Source organism: Eumetopias jubatus, unplaced genomic scaffold (assembly GCF_037043125.1).
Source record: "Eumetopias jubatus isolate StellerSeaLion01/CBP00866 unplaced genomic scaffold, mEumJub1_p1.0 scaffold_8, whole genome shotgun sequence".
Classification (NCBI taxonomy): Eukaryota; Metazoa; Chordata; class Mammalia; order Carnivora; family Otariidae; genus Eumetopias; species Eumetopias jubatus.
The window spans coordinates 62,265,679-62,289,776 of record NW_028274814.1 but is presented as its reverse complement, the minus strand read 5'-3'; the positions used below and the strand labels follow the sequence as shown (position 1 = coordinate 62,289,776).

Here is a 24,098-nt window from a genome sequence, read left to right as displayed (position 1 = left end):
TTTAAAAATGTACAACGGAATATTGACTATTTATAGGTTTCAGACCAGCAACGATTAGCAAGAGCAGATGCCCATCTAGCCCAGTTATACCTGGACAACTTGTCCTGCAGCGTCTTCACCATTGCTGCCATGGCACCCTGCCCCTTCTTCCCACCTGCAGCAGCTCATGGCCACAGGGCCCCCAACCAGAGACACCGAACAGGGCTGATGCCCATTCTAACACCTACCTATTCCCTTTTAGCCCCAACTAGGAGCACTGCAGTTTAACTCTGGCACTAACCACTGAGAGCTAACACAGATCCCATAAGTTGGAGGATGTCGTCCCCAGTGAGATTGCTCTTACTTCAGACGCCAACCACAATTTGGGTGTTCCCAGGCCACCTACATTTCTGACGGACTGGATATAAATTTGGGGATTCCCACAACCCCTTCAGGCTCATTGATTCACTAGACTGACTCCCAGAACTCAGGGAAACACTATACTCACAATTACAGTTTCATTATAAAGGATACAAACCAGGAGGGCCAGCCAAATGAAGAGATGGATGGGATAAGGTCTTGGGGGAGGTGGGGGGGTGGGGGACACAGAGCTTCCAGGCCCTCTCCTCGTACAATCCAGGCGTGTCACTCTCCCTGCACATCCGTGTGTTTACCAACCAGAAAGTTCCACTGAACCTCAGTGTTTAGGGTTTTTATTAGGCGTTTATTACATAAGCCTGATTTGTTGAATCACGGGCAACATGATCGAACTCAATGTTCAGCCTCCCTCCCCTCCCCAGAGGTCAGTTGAACTCAAAATCCCAACCCTTTAATCATGTGTCCTTGGTCTTTCCAGTGAAGCTTCCCCTTCCCAAAGCTGGTCAGGTATGATCCAAGGGGCAGGTGAAGAATGAAGACATTTCTACCATTTGGGAAACTCCAAGTACTTAAAGTCTCCCGCTAAGGACCAGGGACAAAGACCAGCCTGACTCTTTATTATACAACGGTGCCCCAGCCAGGGAGGCTGATGGATCTGGGAGCAGGCGAGTCAACAGCAGGAGGAGGGCAGTGGAGGAAGAAGCAAGCTGGAGGAGAAATACAAGATTAAGAATAGCTTGTGCTGCTATGGGAGCCATAAACTTTTATATATCTATATGGTTTCAGCTCTCAAGATGTGTACCATCTAATTGAGGAGTCAAGATATATACTTAAAGCAGGAAGCCATTGAAAAGTCAGTCAATATGCATTGTAAAATGTCTTAGGGTAGGACCTGAGTCCTCATCAGCACCGAGCCCCGGCGTACAACAGCCAATCATAACCAAGCATTACATTATTTCACCTGACTGGCTCCATCATGTGTCAGAAACAAGTTTCACATGTACCAATTGCTCTAGTATGTCATTGAATTTTTTTGTTTTCTCTCAGATTGATATTCTATAAAAACAAATGATCAGGGAAATGCTCCAAAAATGGAAAAATGGATAAAAATGCAGAAAACCCAAGTAGCCAACTTTTTAAAATGGAGGAATTTATTTGTTAAACTGCACAAAACTAGGAAGGCAGCACCTACCATAGGATCAACAGTTGTTTCCCTGCTGCATTTGTGTAAGCCTGCTCTATGGCTCATGGCCACAATGCCTCATCACCAAAACTCTGTGCCTTTTGCGACTTGGTATTTCATAATTATAATCAGCCAGGAGCCAGTATTCAAAAAGAAGCACCATACTCTGGAGTTACAGTGTATTAGACTCTCCTTGCAGACTCACTTGTGTCCTGTGCAGCCCATACCTCTGCTTCATCATTTGTAATCCCTCTTGTTCATCCCACCTGAAATTACCTCACTTCTTGTCACCATGTAACAGCTGCTTGGCAGAATTATGTGTCCTCACCTATGGTTGCTATTGCTCACTGTGTTCAGTACTACATGGCCCATCAACCCAGCTAGTCAGCTGTTGATGCATTGATGGCCACGGTAAAATTCTTTTTTATGCTGTGTGCCATTCGGTAGTTGGTCCAAGTCCCAGAGCCAGCTAGACAGTGGTCACGGCTATACTCTGTAAAGCTATCATCTAGCTGGGGGTTCAGTCCCATTTTGACATCACACCCACTTCCCCTCTTCCAGAAGAGCATATTAGTTTGGACTCAATTCAGATTTTTTTATTCAGTATCCCTTAATCCCCTTGATGTCCTATTTGAAAAATCTAGTGAAGGAATTTTAGCTTTTTGATGCTAATGAAGAAGTTTGGCCTGAGTGTAAGATTTCTTTGGTGCAACCTGGCACATCATCTTGGTCCAACTTTGAGTTTATTGTTAGGTCTGTGTTGTTCTGACCCAAAAGAAGTACACCAGATCTTTATCCTGACCATGCCCCAGATCTTTGGTGATGGACTTCTGAAGCAGTTCAGAGGCGGGTAAAGAGGCCAGTGATGATAAAGTCCAAGGGAAAAAATTTGGGTTTTCTAAAAGGTCATTAGAATCAAGAAGAGATCTTGGAGAGTGTTAGCGTACATCCATTTTATAAAAGAGATGGGAAATAATGAAATGAGAGTGGCAAATATGGACCCCTCCCATGAGAAATATGTCAAAACTCATATTTATGGGCAATTTACAAATGACCAAAATATTTACGACTTCCTAGTTGATAATATCTCAAAAAGGTCCTTTCAGCCATTTATGTACATAAATGAAATTTTCTATATACAGAGGCCACTCAGGTACTGTTATGGAATTCTGTCATTCTTCTGACTAGTTAGTCTAGATACCATCAGTGATAGCTCAGGTTTTAATGGAACCTAGAGGGACTGTAGTTTTGACTATAACAGTTCAGGTTATGCTCTTCTCTCTGCATTATTTTTTCTTAAGATTTTATTTATTTGTTTGACACACAGAGAGAGAGCACAAGCAGGGGAAGTGGCAGGCAGAGGGAGAAGGAGCCTGATGCAGGGCTCGATCCCAGGACCCTGGGATCATGACCTGAGCCAAAGGCAGACGCTTAACCAATTGAGCCACCCAGGCACCCTCTGCATTATTTTTAATAGCACTCCTTTCATGCTCAGATGTGTCCCTATTTAGTCAACAAATTGTGTGATTATTTCATCAGTGTGTAAGATGAATACAGTTAAGGATTTTTGTTAAGGTTCATCCAATGATCAGTGGTGTTAAGGTGTCACTGGTTAGGTTTTGAAATATCTGGGGTGGTTGCTACCAAACTTTAGTGTACATCGGAATCACCCAGAGGGCTATTAAAACACAGGTCACTGAGCCCCAACCTTAGACTTTCTGATTCTGCAAGTCTGGGGTAAGGCCTGAGAATTGCATTCCTAACCATTCCCCAATTGGTGCTAATGCTGCTAGCCCAGAGGAGACACAATTTGAGGACCACCAGCTCTTTTCCTCTGGTTGGGTAAAGACAAAGGGAAAGACTTAAAGATAGCCCAAAAGTTAAAAGAACAATTTGAGAAAATGACTTAACTTGAGGGCCTAGTGAAAGAACATCAGCTGGTGAGCTGGCCAGCTACAAACTCATTTTAATCAGATTACAGTGGTTAAAGCTCTGTGGGGATGATAGCCACTCCGTGGACTCAGCACTGAGCTGTGCTGGGTGATTTTGACATTTGGTGACCATTCTTTAGAATGTTCTCAAGGAACAAAAAGCACATTCATTATCATCATCATTATTATTGTTATTATTATCCCAAAGGAGGGATTTTAGTATTTTAGAAGATTTACCCATTTCTAAATATGAGACAAACGTATATGTGCTCCATAGACACGTGAGGAAAAAAAGGCAGTGAAGTTCAAACAGTAGTAGATGCAGTTACTACAACAGATTTTTTTAAAAGATTTATTTATTTATTTGAGAGACAGAGAGAGAGTGTGCCCGCTCCTGCGCATGAGGGGCAGGGGCAGAGGGGGAGAGACAGAATCTCAAGCAGACTCCCCACTGAATGCAGAGCCTGATGTGGGGCTCAGTCCCATGACCCTGAGATCATGACCTGAACTAAAATCAAGAGTCAGGTGCTTAACCAGCTGAGCCACAAAGGCGCCCCACTACAACAGATTTGAATTGCATTTGTTGTTGCATTTGATTCTGGTGTTAAAAGATTTGGGGAAATGTTTTTTCTCTAGATATAGCATTTTCTGTATAGATATTCTATAAGGACTATATAGACATTCTTAGAGATACTGTATAGAAAATTATAGACATAATCTTCTCTGAACTCTACATATAAATCTACTACTATTAATTCTCCTAATAAGTTACATAAAATAGAGATGAATTATTATGTTTGAGAGAAATATCAGGAGAGTCCTGTCAAAATATCAGATAGGACTTACAGAAAACTTGTTTTGATTTACCTTTTAAAAGGAAATATATCAACTTGTAGATTAACTGAGACATGCAGTGAGCCAAGTATTTATTTTTATTTTATTATATAAATAAATTTTATTATATATAAATATAGATATTAATATATATATTAATTTATTTTATTATTTTTATTATTAAAGCACAAAATGGAACCTATTTGAACCTCAGCATGGTTTGAAAATCCAAAACCCTCTCTTTAGATTGCTTCTAGAAGATGAGCGCATGAAGATGTCCAGACAGACTCTTTCATACAGACTCTGTACAAAGTTTGTACAGACCCATCTGTAAGAGTCTAACCCCCAAAATGCTCAGATGTATCTTTCTCTAGGCTGCTGTGACTCTGCTGCCACCATGACCTATCCAGCATTTTTCCAATCATATTTGAAATATAAACTGTACTTTTTGTTTTTATTGTTGACATTTTTTGATTTTAAAAACAGGATGATCTTGATGTAAATATGCTTTTCATCATCATAATCAAGGAGAGTGGTATCCAAAGTACATATGTAAATATAGAATAACAAAGATTCAGAAAAAAAGATTATTAAACCATGAACCCAGTAAACTAAAAATAAATTCAGACCATGTACATTCTAAGGTCAAGAGACTTTTTTAATTTTAATTCCAATAGAGTTAACATATAGCATTCTATTAGTTTCAGGTGTACAATATAGTGATTCAACAATTCTGTACATTACTCACTGCTCATGATGATAATTGTACTCTTTAAGAGAAGGGTGTCTTGGGGCCCCTGGGTGGCTCAGTTGGTTAAGCGTCTGACTGTTTTGACTCAGGTCATGATTCTGTGGGTCGTGAGATCGACCTGAGTTGGGTTCCACACTCAGTGGGGAATCTGCTTGAAGATTCTCTCCCTCTGCCTCTCCCTCCTCCCCGACTTGCACATGTACACTCTTTCTTGCTCTCTCTCAAATAAATAAACAAATCTTAAGGAGGGAGGGAGGGAAGGAAAGAAGGTAGGAAGGAAGGAAAGGAAGGAAAGGAGTGTCTTTGGTGTATTAGGAGATTTCCACTGTCATCCTGGTTGTGCCATGATCTTCTGGTATGTGACTTTGGGTCAGTGGTTTAATTTAAAATATCTTTACGGATTTCCTCATCTCTATTAGTAAATGACATTCTCCATTAGTATTTTTGTTAATGTGTAACAACCGGTTCTGGCTTCCATTGTGTAAATACTCCCACCATGGCTGATTTCAGGCTACCAACATGGTGTCACTGAATGCAGATGTGGAACGCAATGGCATGACCCAGTTCTCTTCTCTGGGGGAACAGCCATGTGCTTCTGGCCTAATAAATCATTTAGAAGCTGAATTATCCAGTCTGTTTGCTCACATTAATCATTCTAATGAGATATTTTGATCTCTGAATGTAATCTTACCCTACAAGAAACAGTGCTGTTGAGTATACATTTTCAAACACTCATTTACTGACTTCAAAGCCCCCTTGGCTGACATTATTGTGGTAGCCCCAATCCTACCACTCTTGCCAAAGCCACCATTAATGCCCACCTGGAGACAGTGGTCTCCCAATGAGAGTCTCTACCATGTCCATTCTCCATGCAGCAGCCAAAGTATTCTGTTTTTTTATTTATGTGTGTGTGTTGTGTGTGTGTGTGTGTATACATATGTATGTGTATATGTATTTTTGCTGTAAACCAGGAATTGCCATTTGTCTGTTGGAAACCAAAATCCTCATATAGCTCCCTCTGTACACAGGGCTGTCTGTACCTCATGCCTGTTCACATCTGGTTCCTTACCTCCTATCACTCCCTGCCTCTCAGGTGGTACCTCACTCCAGTTACACCGATCTTCTTTCTTTCTTTTTCTTTCTCTTTTTATTATTTTGTTTTATGTAGTGTTCCATGACTCATTGTTTGCGTATAACACCCAGTGCTCCATGCAATACGTGCCCTCCTTAATACCTCTCACCAGGCTAACCCATCCCCCCCACCCCCCTCCCCTCTAGAACCCTCAGTTTGTTTCTCAGAGTCCATAGGCTCTCATGGTCCATCTCCCCCTCTGATTCCCCCCCTTCATTAGTGCTCACCATAGCACATACCCTCCCCAATGTCTATCACCCAGCCTCCCCATCCCTCCCACCCCCCACCACTCCAGCAACCTTCAGTTTGTTTCCTGAGATTAAGAATTCCTCATATCAGTGAGATCATATGATACTTGTCTTTCTCTGACCAATCTTCTTTCTATTCTTCAAATATGTCAGCATCGTTTTCAGCCTTGGGACATTTGCATTATTATTCCCTCTACCTAAAACTCTGTCCTCTCATTTCTGTGCAAAGTTATCTCCTTCTTGTCAGTCAGACATCACCTCCCCACAGCAACCTTCATGGCCTACCCAGCCTACAGTAACACCCTCTTCCCCCAAGATAATCTTCAAACTCTCATTTCTTAATAGTGCTTATCCTTATCTGAGATTATTTATGTTTATTTATTGTCAGAACAAGGACTCTTTCTGAGCTATTTACCGTTTTAGCCAGTACCCGGAAGAGTATTTACTACCTAGTAGGTGCTCATTAAATATATGTTGAAGAAAAAGATAAAAGAAGGATTTTTGCTTTGTATTAGTAAAGAACAATCAGCTATCCATTTTACCAACAATATGTGGCAGGTGGCCATGTCATACAGGTTCTAACAAAAGGAAGGTATAAGAAGAAATCCAAAATGGGTACTCAAAAGTTTATAAACTAAGCAGTTCACAAATTTGTCCTCTGTGTAATTATCGACCCCATAATTAATTAAGAATATCATAAAAGGCATCCAAGTTGGAAAGGAAGAAGTAAAACTATCACTCTTTGCTGATGACATGATATTATATATAGAAAATCCTGAAGACTCCACCAAACAAACTGTTACAGCTAATCAACAAGTTCAGAAAAGTTTCAGGATACAAAATCAGTACATAAAATTCTGTTGTGTTTGTATACACTAATAATGAACTATCAGAAAGAGAAATTTAAAAAACAGTGTCATTTATAATTACATCAAAAAGCATAAAATACCTACAAATAAAGTTAACCAAGGAGATGAAAGATCTGTATAATGAAAACTATAAGCCATTAATGAAAGAAATGGAAGAAATCACAAATAAATGAAAAGACTCCATGCTCACATATTGGAAGAGTGAATATTGTTAAAAAATCCATATTTCCCAAAGCAATCTAGAAATTCAGTGCAGTCCCTATTGACATCCCAATGGCGTTTTTTCACAGAAATAAAACAAATAATCTTAAATTTTGTATGGAACCTCAAAGAAATCCCAAGTCGCCAAAGCAATCTTGAGAAAAAAGAACAAGGCTAGAGGTGTCGTGCTCCCCGATTTCAAACTATGTCACAAAGCTATCGTAATTAATAGAGTATAACATAGGCATAAAAACAGGCATCTGGATCAATGGAATGGAAGAGCCCAGAAGTAAACCCATGCGTATACAGTCAATTAATTTGCAATGAAGGAGCCAAAAATATACAATGGGGAAAGGACGGTCTCTTCAATAAATGGTGTTGGGAAAATTGGACAGATACATGCAAAAGAATGAAACTGGATGACTATCCTACACTACACAGTCACACACACACACATACACACACACACACACACACAATGGAATTTTATTCAGCCATAAAAAAGAGTGAAACCATTTGTGACAACATGGATTGACCTCAAGGGCATTATGCTAAGTGAAATAAGTCAGAGAGAGACAAATACAGCATGATCTTTCTTATGTATGAAACCTACCAACCAACCAACCAACAAACAAGCTTATCGATGCAGAACACAAGTTGGTGGTTGCCAGGGACAAGGGGTGGGGGTGGGGGTGTGGGATAAAAAAGAAATATAAAATAACTGAAGCATCAGGCGTGGTTGGATCCAAGGACTGGAAAATAATGAAAAATGAAGATCAGTTACCAGCTAGGTAATGAGGTTTTATCATCTTTATCCTGGACAAAATTGGCCGATGTTAAATATCACTTGGCCCTATTAATTTCTCAACACTTGCACCAGCCGGGGTTCTTCACTGTAAACAATAGCAACTGGCTGTGGTCACCTTAGGGAGAAAAGCGAAGTGCAGAGGGGTATACCGAAGTAAGAGGAAGGTGACCACAGGGCTCAGTATGGGCAGAATCCCAGTGAGGGGAGCTGGCCAGGGCAGGGGGAGGGGGCAGGGCTTCACCACAGCCAGACTTCACTGCTGCCACCACTGCGAGCAAAAGGAAGCCTATATTGCTTCTTGGCATCACTCATTCCTCATCCGAATCTCAGGCAAGAGCAACTGATGGGCCAGTCTTAGGTCACATGACCGGCTCTACTGCCCCAGGGAGGAACAGACAGCCTATCAGCCTTCCTTCTCAGCTTCTGTAGCCGGATGCTGGACCCTGCCTCCCACCACGACCCCAGAGTGGTGGTGCCTGCAAACACAGGAAGGACACCACGTGCTGAGTGGCCAAAAGTTGGACAAATGCCCACTCCAGTATTCAGTACTCTATTCAGTATACTTTGCCCCAGTCTCACCATGAAAAGATCTCATTTTTTTCTCTCCCAAGGAGACTTGTAAGTGCCCATATTTCAAATTATTTGCAGGAAAAAATATATATATTCTTTTTTTTAAAAGATTTATTTATTTATTTGAGAGGGGAGAGAGCTCGAGTGGGGGAAGGGGCAGAAGGAGAGGGAGAGAGAGAGAAGCAGACTCCCAACTGAGCACTGAGCCCACGGTGGGGCTCTATCTCATGAACCTGAGCCGAAACCAAGAGTCAGAGGCTTGACCGACTGAGCCACCTAGGTGCCCTGAAATATTTATATTCTTTGATAAAGAGGCCAAGAGAAACTTAAGAGATAAAATATGGAAATTAATAAAAGTTTAAAAAATGAGTTAAAGCCTCAAGGATAAAGATACAGATTAAGTGGAGTTATGAATTGACAAGAAAAGAAAAACACAAACAGGAAGGGAAATGATTGGCTCTTCAGCTTAGCACTGTGCCCACCGCAGTCTGTAGGTAGCACCTTGGAGCCGTCTGGCATCCCCGACAGCCTCCTCTGATGTGCAAGTTTTACTTACTCTGTGTGCACGTGCACATGTGCGTGTGGTCAGTGGGTTTCCCACTTAACACTTATGTAGGAAAACCAGCAATAGGGATCTAGGGAAAGCTGGGGCAGGTCCTTTGGTTCCTTGCTCACTCACAGCCGCTTAGCAGACAAGCCCCCTGCTCACTGCATCATCAAGACCCATGACTGGGTTCCAGTCCCTGGGTCTAGTACTGCCATGTATCTTAGAATGAGCTGGCCGAGGGCTCAAAGCAGCTCACAGTGCTGGGCTCCACTCCCCAATCTCTGGTTGCTGCTCCAGGTTGGCTCCATGCCTCATCCCTCATAGCCGCCCACCTGCCCCACTACATAGGCATCCCCCTAGCCAGAGCCTTGTGCTCTGGTTATTGACTAGCAATCCTGTTAGTTATTGGCAGCAGGACCACAGCTCCCAGCAGCCCTAAGCTACTATTGGGCCCAGGCCCTCTTGGCCTCCCAGCTTTTGGGTACAGCCACTGACTTCCCTCTCGTCGTGGAGGCTGGGAAGGAGGGCAGGACGAGGAACGGGGATGGGAAGCAAGGTGGGTTTTCAGGGGCCATAGTCTCTGATTACAGTCCAGCCCGCTGTCCTTGGTGGAACCCGCCACTAGCCCCCTGGGGCACAGAGCTAAGCTGAGGGGTCCTCATCACACCTGCACCAGCACCTCTTTCTCGGGTCACTCCGGTGAGCCCTGCTCTCCAACACTGCTGCATTTTCAGGTTCCCTGGCGTAGGCAGGCTTCGGAGAGCTCAGTTCTCTCAGCCTCCAAAATAGCCACCATCTGGCATGCATCCCATCCTCGGGGAATGACTTTCTGGTCGGCCTCGTGCATGCAGCACCTCTGCCCATTTCAGGAGGCCACAGCCCTCGTTTCCAGGCACCTTTACCACTTCCTAGCTCCCCCACCAGTCTGGAAATGTCAGAGGACAGGAATCTTGACCTGTGAGTCTTCGGAACTCCAGAGCCTAACGCTCTTCCTAAGACACTTTTATAAAAGTTTGTTGAACTGCTTTGACCCCCTTTTCGCCTGACCCCCACACTCACTTGCTTCCCTCTGGCTCGCTAAGGAGAGGAAGGCACGGTGAGAGGGGCCTTCATGTTTCCACCTCCGCCGACGCTTGAGCCTGAGAGGCTGCAAGGTGGTGGTGAGCATCCCTGGCCCCCTGCTCGCCCCGCACTGGCCACAGGTCATGCCCGCTCCCGCCTCGGCTCCACTGCAGAGGAAACCGGGGGTTGTAGAATTGGACCAGCTTCCAGTCCCTCCCAGCTGTTGCCTTTTGATTCCCAACCTGCAGCCCTGCTGGGATAAAGAACTCTGTTACGTTGGTTTCATAACGGCACACCCCTCCTTCACGGAACCTCTTTCTCTCTCTCTGCCTTCTGGAGCAATGACTACTTCCTGACAGCCTCCCAGGCCAGCAGCCGCCTTCCCATCCACACACTGGAGGTGATGCCATGGACGGGGCCAGGCAGGAGCAGAGAGCATGGTCATCACACCAGCAGTCACTGCTCACTGAGCATTCGGTTAGGTGCCCTCCACAGCTAAAAGGTAGGGGCCCCAGCTTCTCTACATCCCGCCTCAGCTGTCCAAGGATACTTTGTGTTTGTGTACTGTTTGTAACGTTCAAACCACTTTCACATACATAATGCAGACTTGATATCTGAGCATTTAGATTTTTAAAATATTTCAAGGTCTGACAATGCCACTATAGAGGGGTTTTGTTGCTTTACAAAATCATTCAATATAGATTTGCTTTGGATAGCTACCACATTTACAATTGTTCAAACAATACAAATTTTGTACTCTACTACATTTGCAGGAACCCAATAGTTGCAGAAGAAAGATACAGGGAGATAAGGGTACAGAATAAACAGGGAGATACAGAAGGAAGATACAGTTAATAAGGACTGGCAAAGGAATCTTCCAGTTCCATAACATGTCATTTTTTTTAAAAGATTTTATTTTTTGACAGAGAGAGACACAGCGAGAGAGGGAACACGAGCAGGGGGAGTGGGAGAGGGAGAAGCAGGCTTCCCGCTGAGCAGGGAGCCCGACGCAGGGCTCGATCCCAGGACCCTGGGACCATGACCTGAGCCGAAGGCAGACGCTTAATGACTGAGCCACCCAGGCGCCCCTTCATGTCATTTTTTTTAACACATAGAATGAGTTGCCAAGTTTTTCTTTTATTTGTCAATCCAGGAATAGTGTTTTAATTTCAAAGGACACAGCTAGATCCTTTCTGTCCCCTCCAGTCCCTAAAGTTTGTCAGACAAGTTGTGTATTTTCCAGCTCATCCTTCCTTCCTCATGAACCCAGCGTCTGCATCTGAACCCCCATGAGAACCAGCCTTTTTGTTGCCCACATTGAGCAATACTTGTCATAGGCAGGTGTGGTGTTTAAGGCTGGGAACAAGGCTAGAAACCCAGATGCCAGTGTTGTGGGTGTCCCTTAAGTTTTTGACCTGCCATCAAGGTCACCATGTTGGTGAGAGGGTGAGCAGCGCCCCCCCCATGCCTCTACTCCATTGAGCAGAGGCTGGATTGGGGTACATGAAGTCTTCCCCCTTGCCAAAATGATTACTTTCACTTCACAAAGAATCCTTGTTCCAGGTTATTTTTGTAGGTCCGACATTCCCAGAAAGGAGCGATGGTGTTTCCCCTCAGGGACCTTCCAGTAAGTAGGTAGTATTTGCATTGCTAGTGTTCCTTTGGAGAGCCATTTCTGCTGACATCTTCAAACCAGAAGGCAAAGAGAGGAATGCAGCAGGTTATACTGAGGCTTTGGGGAAATGGTTATACTTGTCAGCCTAGGAGCCTTTGTAAATGATTTCAGATTGGAAAATGCAGTAAACAGAAGGCTTAGGAGATGGTAACCAAGACCTTAGCAAAAATGGTCTTGAAACAGCACATTCTAAGCAGAGTCAGGGAGAGTGGAAACAGAGGTGAAGGTCTATGTTAAATGGTTTATTGACACTCCATGACAATACAATACATGGTATGTTTAGTGTGTTACCCCTCATTAGCAATACTTTAGAACACTCTGCAAAATTGCCGTGAATGTCAAGTGTCGATGCATTTTCATCAGTATCTGCATATGGATCTGATAGACTGCCTAGAGGCTTTGTGTTTCTTATTTTCAAGAAGTAAACCTCTAGCATACCCCAGAAGTAACCGAGGGGGCTCAAGTTATTATATTCTCACTGTGGTCTGTTTTCCTTGGCAAGTTCAAAAGCTAAGCAATGACCCCTCCATTAGACATGAAGTAGTCCAAAGCAGTGAAAGGAGCACAAGATTTCCAGTTGCACAGGGTGGAGGCCAAGGGCTGGCCCAGCCACTTACGGAACACCTGTGTGGCCTTGGGCAAGAAATTAATCCTTTTCCTACCTCAGTGTTCTCATCTGTAAAACAGGGATGGTAGCAGTCTCTACCTTGTGGAATTGTTGTGGGCATTTGCCAGAGCATGACTAAAGTGCCTGATACTTGCTAGGCAGCCAACAAGTGGGATCAATTACTATGATGGAGAATACAGTCCTTGCTTCCTCTTTAGCTTACAAGCAGGCAACTTTTAATGGGTACCTAGTAGAGCTAAAAAAACACAAGGCAACTTCACCAAAGCTTGGCTCACTGAAATCCATCCCATTACTTCTTCTTTTTTTTTTTATTATGTTCAGTTAGCCAACATATAGTACATCATTAGTTTTTGATGTAGTGTTCAGATAAAGGGTTGGTATCCCAGATCTATAAAGAACTTACCAAACTCAACACCCAAAAAACAAATAATCCAGTCAAGAAATGGGCAGAAGACATGAACAGATACTTCTCCAAAGAAGACATTCAAATGGCCAACAGACACATGAGAAAATGTTCAACATCACTAGTCATCAGGGAAATACATCCCATTACTTCTTAATCTCACTCTGACATGGAGAGAAATCATTACAATCCTACATGTTCTTGAGCCCATGGCCAATGAAGCATCAATGGGGATAGATTCCATAAAAACTGTTCCACTATGTAATGTGGAGGAATTTGTCCAGAAGTGGAAATCAAGTGCAGGGACATCTGCCACTGTACTTAAGACCTCCAGGAAACCTAAACTTTCTAGGTTTCAGGCTGGGCATTTGTACCGTGCTGAGCTTGGCTTATGTGGTTTCAAGGACGCTTCTAGCCTCAATGCTATGTTTCTGTTTGCTCACTTGGCAAGCTCGAGGCTTGTCTCAGCAATTTGATTTGTGAAGCTTGCCTCAAATTCGTGGCTCACAGAAGGATGAGCTGGAGGAGACACAGAGACCACCTGGGGTCACATTCTGGTCTCATAGATGAGGAAACTGGGACTCAGAGAGCCAGGCTCCCCCCTCCCCTTATATCACATAGCTAGTTTTCAGCTGCGCTAAAACCAGAATCCAGGTGTTCCGACTCTTAGGTCCGTGATCTTTCCATCAGACCACATTGCCTCTTTGGCACAAATGGGGTATCACGCTAAAGAACTAAACATGAAAACAGCACAGCTAACCTTAAGGGACACCTGACACCCTCATCATTTTATTGAATAACTACAAAAGTAAATAAATCATGTTGATCTGACTGTTGAACATACTATTTGAAAGATTTTTTTCCTTTCTGGTCATCTAGAAAGATACGTTATTTTTAGAATCTAGGAATAGCTAGAGGGTGATGGTCGGCATGCTTTGTGAGTCCTTTCGCAGAGATGTGACTGGTTTATCTCTGAGCTTTGCCTTTTAGAACCCTCGAGAAGCTATGAATTTCCACTCACCGAGTTACTAGGTTCTTACGCTGTCACCTCAGAGCCTAACAGTTAATCTGCAACTTCTCCAACTTTATGCTACCCTGTGGTCAAATATTTTCATTCCTGGTGGAAGAAGGAAATGATTTCATATTGACTAACAGAAGTCAACATGGGAATCTACCAGTCATGTGCATGATCACAAGATGTACATAGCCTATATGAGTAACTGAGAAATAACGGATCAAATCAAGCTGCTTTGTTAGATGGCAGGCACATTACAAGCCAACAGGGTAAGGAAGTGGTATCCTGTTCTGTACGTCTCTCTTGCAGTTCTGGCTTAGACAAAAATCCAGGGTCTCACCCTGCTCAGTCTGAGTCTTCCCTGGAAGCCGCTCATTGTGCCATGAGAGCAGAAAGAGGAAACCTGGGGCATTTAATTGGGGGCCACTTTTGATGAAAAAGCAAATGCAGCATTTATTCTGAGAACACTACTGTATTTGAGTTAATTTTGGTGAAAAAAAACATACTTCCTGCACTCATTTGAAGAAACATCAGTTGTGAACATTATTTTTAAAAGACTGGATTTATTTGTAAAAAAGAGGACAGAGAACAATTTAGGTTGGTTATTTTTTTCCATTTTAGTGAGAGATGTAAAACATTTATGTCCAGTTCCTTAAAAATTAAGGAAAGGATCTACAGAGCATTCAATACTGAAAAAATTACACACGGTATATAGGTTTCCGATTATGGCCCATCGATGTAGAGAGGAAGGCCAGAATAAAACAAAAGCACAAACGTGGGAGAGAAGAGATTGAGACACAAGCAAACAGGCAGAAACAGAGAAAGATACAAGCAGCAAAAGGAAGAAAGGTGAGGAAGAAACGAGAACAGCTCTTGGGGACTGCGAGAAGGGACCATAGGGCCCGCAAGCACGAGCTTGTCCTTGCTTTCACCAGCCTTTGGCAGAAGTCTTTACTCGCCACCTAGACTGGAACTGTGCTGAGTTTTGCTCGATGTTGTTTTCCCAGTGCCTAGCACGACGTGGGAAACACAGCAAGAATGAGTAAATGAATGGATGAACACAGGGACAAGTGAAGAATGAGTGTGTGGGGAGAGTCCTGACCCTGGGACACCTACAACAGGATCCCTTCAAAGGTGGTCCCTCAGAGTCTCACCCATGTGCTCTTTGAAGTAGTGATGCCGTTGGCTAAGCATCAGAGCAATGGTTTCCTTCTGTTTCTTTTGGAGACTTTTTGAAAGTTGATGTTTCCACCATCCTGACCCTGGGCATCGCCATGTCCATTAGCACCTTCTCACTCCAGGCCCAGCTGTCTGAGGCTGCCCAACCCTTCTGGCTCCCTAGAATCCCTGTCCTGGTACAAGCCACCTCTCCTGTCCCAGAATGCTTGCTGCCTTCCTGGCTCTCCCAAGACAGTCCCTCGTTTAGCCCATTTGCTGACAGCTGCCTTTTTCCCCAACCCTTCCACACTGAGGGCCCTGCTGACTGGGCTGCCCTTCACTAAGGAGTCATTGCATCTTCACTCGCACATGAAAATGCCTTTTTCAACCCTTTCCCATCACTGCCCTCTGCTACCTCCCGCTCACTCCTGTACATTCATCACCCACAGCCTCCTCATCCACCCCAGCCATTGACCGCCTTCAGGATGACCTCAGGGACTTGGTGCACAATTCATCCAAAAGATCAGCCCCCGCAAATCCAGTGATTTTAAAAAAAAATTGTAGTAAAATACACATAACATAAAATTTGCCATTTGAAGTGTACAGTTTTACGGGATTACGTATAGTCACGTTACCATTGCTACAGCCCTCACCAGAGAATTTGCATCTTCCCCAACAGAAACTCTATACCCACTAAATACTAACTCCCTCAATTCCCTGGTATTTTAGCAGATTGAAGGCACTCTCACCCTTTCCGGAAGTTGTCCTGCCTTCAGAATCTTCGATTTTATCATTGCACTTTCCGTCCACAGTCTTCCATCTGGCCTTGCAAGAGACCTCGATGCAGACAGGTCTGCGTTGGGGTCCCAGCTAAACCATGTGCTAGCCTCAGTTTCTTCATTTATAAAGCTCCGGCCATATATGATAATACTGTAAAGAATATAGATACTAAGCCGATAAGAGAACCAGTGGGCTGTTGAAAGGATTAAGTGCTTATAGAGCAGGGAGCCCAGGTCTGTTGTTCTCCATCCTGCCTACCAGGTTCCTCACTCCAGGCAGCACTTCGCTGACAGTCCTAGCTTCCCAACACCGTGTCTTTCTGATACAGGACATACCATCCTGCATCAGTCCAGCTCTCTGCCTCACCTGCGCATCAGCTGGGCTGTTGGAAAACCATGGTTTTTGCAGGTGTCATGATAAGGCATGGTTTCCCAGTTTGCTGGGCCACCCTTCCAGCCCTAGAAGCATTTAATGTGTCCTTATTTAGCTTCCTCCTCCCACTCCCCACAACAGCTGTTCCAGATCTTTCCCCTTCAGTCCATCTCCCTACCCGGCCATTACTCCAGTGGTTATCATGTATCTTCTTTGTCTGCATAGACCAGAGTTCTTAAGCTGGAGTGCTGGTAGGCATCATGCACATCCCCAAAGAGGTTCTGATTTGAAAAGAGGTAGTGGGATTGAAATCTGCAGTTTTAACAAGCAACCCCTGATGATTTTGATATACACAGTGCACAGTTCACTTTTCGTGGAAGGCTGTCCTAAGCCACAAGCCCCTTGGAGCAGATATCTGATTTCTAAATACCAGGCAAAAGATGCTGAAGCAGTGATTGAATGAATGAATTTGGCTGGTACTCTGCACTTCAAACTAAGTTACCATCCTCCTTTGAAATGCTAATTAGCTACAGCTGTTTAAATGCAGTTTCAAATTCTTTAATGTTTTCTCTTTAATTCTTTATCTGCCCTTTTCATTGCATTGGGGATAGGGAACCATAAAGAACTTGTTGTTTTCTGAGCAGTGACAGTAACTACAGAACACCAGCAACAGCCCCATGGCTAGACGAGACTGAGACAGAAGGACAGAGACAAGTCGGCCTTCCCACTGAACCTCAGGGGAGGAAAGTACTCTGTGGACCCTCATTCTAGTGACTGACCTGGCAGAAGTCATGGCAGCCCCTGCAGTGGGCTTTTCTGAAGTGGGAGGACTCTTAAGCGGGGAGATCACCACTAGGGATATTGGGAAAAGGTGACCTAGAGAAATAGGGAGGTAAGTAGCGATGCAGGCTGACATACCCAGTCAGTGGTGGAAAGGCTCATCTGGCTTCACATCCTATCTCTGCCATTCCCTCGCTTGTCAAACAGGTGTTTAAACTGTTGGGGTGGCTCGTTGTCTCATCTGTAAAATGGGGACAATATGATTTACCTTGCAAGCTCTTTTGAGGATTGAAAAGTGTACTCTAAGTAATGCACGGTGATTCTATGATGTTAAGCAATCAAGAGTTTTCGAGAGAGCCGGGCATCGGGTCAACTCCTTTATTTCTGCAACAGTGCAGGGCTACACATACACACAGCCCTACACCCAGTCTGCCTAGAAAAACAGAAGTGGTACCAGCTATTGCCCCCTGGGGAAGTCTAACTCTGAAACCTCATCCTCACTGTAATAAAATGTTTCCAAAGGGAGCAGACAGAGTAACCTAGGACCATGCCCTCCCACTTCCTCTTGCCTGAGCAGAGCTCAAAGCCTGTCTTGGGGAAGTGGGCGGTAAACTAGTTTAGCATGGGTGGCTGGAACTGAAACATTTCTTCACCACCCTCCTATTCTGCCACCCCTTTCTTTTCTGGAGCGAGGGAGAAACAGCTCATGCCTCTCCTGTACCCACACATCCTTGGATCTGTTCTCCGCAGCCTCCAGACCCTACTTCATCATTCATCAGGATTCACCGAATGCCCTCTGGGTCCAGGGTGCTGTGCTAAATGCTTTCCCCAGGACCTCCCTGGGAGCCCATAAGAAGTTTGTTCCAACATTTAGAATCTTCCCCCAGCTCCTGAAAACCAAAGCCTAACCTGCACGTCGTTCCCACCCGCAGACCATCCCCAGGCCTGGCCAGAAAGAGTCCCTTTTGCTTTGGGTACTAAGAAACTTTGATTTAAATGTTAATACTAATGAACACCTATAACCCTTCTTTGCAGAACTCCAGGCTCCCTTCCAGTACTTACTCCCTTGCTCTTGAACCTGTATTTGCTTCTAGGAGAAGAATTTAGACTGGTTTCCTCGGATGCGAGCCATGTCCCTCGTTAGCAGTGAAGGAGACAGTGAGCAAAATGAGATTCGGAACCTGCAGGAGAAGTTGGAATCTACCATGAGCCTGGTCAAACAGCTGTCGACACAACTGGCAGAGCTCAAGGAGCAGGTCAGTGTGCTCGGGGGGCTGGAGCTGCAGCTGGATGGGGTGGAATCAGGGGAGACCTGAGGCTCCTGGGAGCAGGACTGTTATTCACAGAGAGCTATAAATTCCAATAAGGAACCCCCACGCTCTGCTGTGAGAGCCACATCTCAGCAGCTCAAGGCTTCTCCTTATCCCATTCCCACCTGGGCGAGTCTTCTCCACGTATAGAAGGGGTGGGGGGAGAAGGAGCAAATGCCAAAATATAAGGGCCTCTTTGCACTTTTTGATAGAAAATTATATTTTCTGCCATCCTAGCAATTAGTAAGCTCGTCGGAAAGGCAGATCGTCCTCGGGACCTGTCATTTCAGTGCTATAATCAACCCCTTCATCATGTGAAATTATTAGCAGTAGTAAAAATACTATCAAAAGTAGCTGTGGTAGCTATTAAAATGACTACAGTGATGGTGATGATTATCTGACAAGTCAGGGCTGCTTGAAAAGAACCATGGTTCCTGTTTTTAACCACAGAGAGGGGTTTGCCTTTTTTTTTTTCCCTCTGTTTATGGAAATTCACTTTAAAAAATATTTTCCCTTTTTTTTTTTTTTTTTTTTTTGGTAACTATATTCCGGAGGATGCCAGACAGACTGTAGGTGCTTGGGAAATATTAACCCCACATTGCGTAGCCCACCAGCACTGGGCAAAAGTGAGACAATCAGCTCAACTCACTGTCTCTTTTCCCCCAGATGACAGAACAAAGGAAGAATAAGCAGAGACTGGGCTTTCTCGGATCAAACACACCCCATGTGAATCATCACATGCCACCACACTGATACCATGGGGGGGAAGCCGTGACTAGCCTTTCATCAGTGTCCTGCCTGATCACTGAATAAAGAACTGAGATGGAGGGGAGTGAACAGTGCCTATTGTTGAAAGTTAAAAACAACCAAGTGCCAAGATGTTGAGTGGTTTAGCTCTGAGAACAATTTATAACTGTGTTTCCATGGTTGAGAAGACCAAACGTAAAAGCTAGAAAGCACACATCACACATTCTTAATGTAACGTGCAGTAGCTTGCTCGAAATGGAAGGAGAGGATGGGGGAGGCAGGGTGCAAGGGGGCCACAGCAGGGACAGGATGACCTTTGGCTAGATCGGTAAGAGTCGGTTTTGTCTTGGATGCTGACGGCGACCTTTGTCGCGGTCGTGGGATTTATTTCTTTTAAATACGGCATATAGGTTAGCGATACCGGAATTCATACAGGGGCTAAGTTTTCCTAAGGAAAGTAACAGCAAAGATTAAAAATGAGGGTTGCAAAGAAAAATGATAATGCTTCCAAACTGTAGCTGTCACAGGGCAATTTTCTTATTTATAATGTGGAACACAGTGCATTTCCAGCTCTCGGAACATAGTGCTTTGGAGTTCGTGCCCCTCGTGCTGATAGCACAACTGGAATGTGAGTGCTTTCTCCCGGATGCAGCGGGGATGCCACTGTGGAGCACAAAAGGGGATTTTCATATAACCCGTTCAAATATGTTTTAAGTCATGTAGAGGGGGAAGATTCTAAGAGATTTGGGGAAGAAAAAGCTGACGGTAAGCCCCGGCGAAGAATTTTTTTTTTTTTTTTTGCGAACATCTGCATGCTTTTAAAATATATTGAGAATAATAAATGGAAATGCTTAAAGGTGACAGGGAATATTGAGAAACTTATGATGGTCACATTGCCTTTTATAAATATGGAGTAAAAGCTATTTGATTCGTGTTTGCTGTGCTTAAGGAACTGAGTGGTTTTATTTATCCTGTCTCTGCAGTTAGGGGGAAAAAATCCAAGAAATGTCTTGAAGACTCAAGAAAATGCAGCTTTTCAATTGCAGATTTTAAACTCTATTGGTAAGAGCTTTTCAGAAGGCAGAAAGATAATCATCTCTTCCCCAAATTGTTTTTAGGTGAAGTTATGCAACCAGGATTTGTGGAGGGAGAAAATAACCTGCCGTGCTCATAATATTCGTAGAGACTATACATTTAGGATGTTAAAGCAAAATACGGGTAATGGAAGAACGGCTGCATGGTGAGAGGGCAAGGCCCCTAACCCCAGACTCTGGGAGATGCTTTGCAAATTGACCTCCGGCCCCCGCCCCCGGAGGAACAAACAATTACCTCCAGAGTCTTAAAACTCTCAAGTTATTACCGCCAAGGTTTAAAGGCTGGATAGGGTTTGCTACGAGTTTAAAGTTTAAAGCCTTTTGGATTGTTGTCATTTAGTTTAAAACTGTTGGCTCTTAAAATTCTCAAATCATGGTCTGGGTAGATTATAAAGGATTCCTGAACCCATCCTTCTCCCACAATGTTGAAATGTGGACTTGGAGCGAAGCTGTGGAAACCCAGAGCAACAGTTTCTTAACTGAATCTACCGGTACTTCCCGCCTCCCACCCCCCACCCCAGTACTCCCCCACGCTAAGAATTCTTTACTGTGACACCATAGTATTTTTCCTTACCAGAAGAGCCATGATCCCAAAATACTAAGAAATTGGGATATATATCTGCCTGCAGGACAGAACTTTGAACCTACTAGGCATTCAACAAGTGTACGAGAAATTTCACTGTGGCTCAGTGACCCTTAATGCTTTACTAAAACTTTGAACGATATCCCATACTTGATTTTTTTTAAAAGGCTTCACCAAACCAAAGTCGGCCAAAGCGGTCATTGTTTTAATCCAAGACCATCATTGTTATAACAGTATTAGATGAAAGTACACTTTAAAGTATTTTAATTGGAGAGTTTGCAGATGGGGAGAAGAAGAGGAAATTGGTAAAGATTGACCCTATTCCAGGGTAGGAACCCATATCTGTTTTAACATGAAAGAAGATATTTTTGATGTCTGAATATCAAGAGAAGAGATTAATTTGTCCAATGAGAGCAACCTGCTTTTCACTTGATGAACTATCTATTCTTTTCTGGGGCTGTGCTAGTTCTTTTTTATAGTGAATAAGCCATTGGGTATATAACTGCTATCGACAAATGGCCTGACTTGTCCACCTGTTGTCAGGGGCAGCTCACCATTTCATGGCATGTTTTCTCGAATGGGAAGTACCCGAAAGAGATTGCAACTGACCTCTTACTTGTCCAAAACCGAAATATTTCTCAGTTGTGTTTTTCTTTCCTGCCTAGATACTTAGAGTTTATAGAGCAAAATAAAACAAAACAAAAAAGGCACTCTCCAGGCTCTTAAAGTCATGTCACAAGAAGGTAATAATGGGGAAATTTGACATTTGATATAAGTTCATACTTGTTATGTATATGTTTGTTAGCGTAACTGTAATATTTGACCTAGGCAAGTCTCAGTTAATGTTTTTATATTTATATAGTGATATTAAAATGAGTACAGTAATCTTTGATTTTGATGTTAAGGGAAATGTCTTACTCCTTAGTTATTAAAATGCATGTCAGTTTAAAAGTATCAGTTTCTGCTGAATATAATTTTTAATTTCAAAAAGATTTTATTCCCCTGCATGCTACATTCTGAGGCCCAAGAGTTTAAAGAAAGTATGTTTCCTAATTTATATCATTTGAGATGAGAGAGTGTTTGTATCATATAAGACTATAATATTAATAAATAAATTATATAAATGTAAAAATTATTTTTTCAACCCCTTGAGAAAGTTCATTTAGAAAGGGCTTATTTTCTTGCTTACTGAAATTTTTCTGTTGAAGATGAAGATACAGTTTCTAGTGGGTTATTGATTATATCAGGAAGATATTCCATTCAAGTCAGAACTAATCATGTGCTTATTTCCATATTCTCAGCTCACACCTCATTGTTTTGGCTGCTCTTTTTAGTTTGTGGTTGTTTCATTACAAACAGTAATATGCTAGGGCTCACCCCCTGCCCCCACATGCCAGGGGTGAGATCAGTGGACAGGCTGGTGGTCTGGGGATTTGGGTGGGGAAGGTGAGGATTGGATCTTCGCTATGTTAGGGAAAAGGAGTAAATGAGAGATAATAAGAAGAAAACAGCCAACCCTCCAGAGGCCCAGGGGACGAGCGGGCAAGTTGGTAAATACTGCACAGGTGTAATGATGTAACAGATTACAGACTCAAGAGCTAACATTTAAACATGCCTCAAACAGTGCTCTGTGGAAGAACAGCTGTAAAAGGCATCCTCCCTCAGCTGTTCTTAAATCAATACGGAATAACCCACAGACCTGTTCCAATATGAGTGACACATGATACCATTTGAAAGAGTGAAGCAACCACCTTAAACACAAACACACATGCCTCTAGGATCTGGGCAAGTAACGAACCTGGGTGACATCGTGGGGTGCATACCATTTGTAGGGAGTGGGGAAGCTCCGGGGAGCTTTCTATTTGCAAAAGCTGACAACTAAGTCCAACTTTTAGAAAATGCCTGAGACTGATTGAGGCCCTCCAGTCACTCATTGGCTATCTGTGAAATACTCGTTGGTCAAGCTCTGCCATTTAGTAGAAGAAAACACAATACCGAAACCGAGCAGAGGTGCTAACATACATGTGGAAGTAGAGAGATCCAAAAACAAAATCCAAGTATCATCTCTGACCTGGAGTGTTTCCACAGACTTGAATCATTTATAAAAATATCATACCATGGAAAGCCTGGGTGGCTCAGTCGGTTAAGCATCTGCCTTTGGCTCGGGTCATGGTCCCAGAGTCCTGGGATTGAGTCCCGCATCGGGCTCCTTGCTCGGCGAGGAGACTGCTTCTTCCTCTGCCTGCCTCTCTCTCTCTCTCTCTCTCTCTTTCTCTCTGACAATTAAATAAATAAAAAAATCTTTTAAAAAATTATCATACCACTACTTCTCATATCGTTTTTTTCCTGCAGTCGAGTATTACTGTATTTGCCTCAAATAATATGATTCTAATAGAATATGCCAAGACCAGATAAGTATAATTTATAAATTATGAATAAAATGAGATTTGTGTAACTTTTTTTGCGTGTGATACTTTAAGTACCCTTTTCATTTCTTACCATGTTTCTACATAATCTATCCATCGGTACAAAAGTCATTATTATTGCTATTTTACATAGTGAGACATGAAGGACAAAAAACTTGGTGGCTTGAGCTGCACTGTGCTAATCTAAATGGAACATCGTGCCCAGCATTTATTGGGAGTCGGCTACATCGCCAACTGGCCAACACCTACTGGTATATCTCTATTGTGTCCGGGGCCCAGCGTGGGCTCAGTGGGCATAGGCTACTTGGTCATCTAGCATTTCCTAGTTCTTAACACGCAGTGCAAGAGGATAGTTCCCCTCAGAAGACAACGAAGCATGCAACAGCTGAAATCAAAACGAGGTGCGTGAATCACATGCAAACCATGAATAGAATTCTCTGCTCATGTGGGCATTTTCCAGTGTGCCAGAGTTCCTTGAAGCAGTGTGGCAAGAATTGTCTTGTTTTGCTTGGAATTGGAGGAAAGGGTGAGGGAAGGAAATTGGACAATGAGTTCCTCTTCCTGTAAGAATAATTGGCATGAAGGGCAAGAGTTTGCATGTGGAGATGTGGAGGGGAGTGTGCTGGATGTCTGC

At 43.4% G+C, this 24,098-nt stretch overlaps 1 protein-coding gene across 1 annotated transcript in view; it reads left to right on the top strand.

The window, feature by feature from the left end:
• The window catches only part of ITPR2 (inositol 1,4,5-trisphosphate receptor type 2), a 499,992-nt gene extending 476,628 nt beyond the window's left edge, over nucleotides 1-23,364 (top strand). Inside the window, exons 56-57 of the mRNA XM_028113213.2 lie at nucleotides 18,399-18,560; nucleotides 19,281-23,364. Of these exons, the coding sequence (XP_027969014.1) occupies nucleotides 18,399-18,560; nucleotides 19,281-19,367 (249 nt within the window). The 3' untranslated portion in view covers nucleotides 19,368-23,364. The remainder of the gene's footprint in view (nucleotides 1-18,398; nucleotides 18,561-19,280) is intronic.
• The last annotated feature ends 734 nt before the right edge of the window (nucleotides 23,365-24,098 follow it).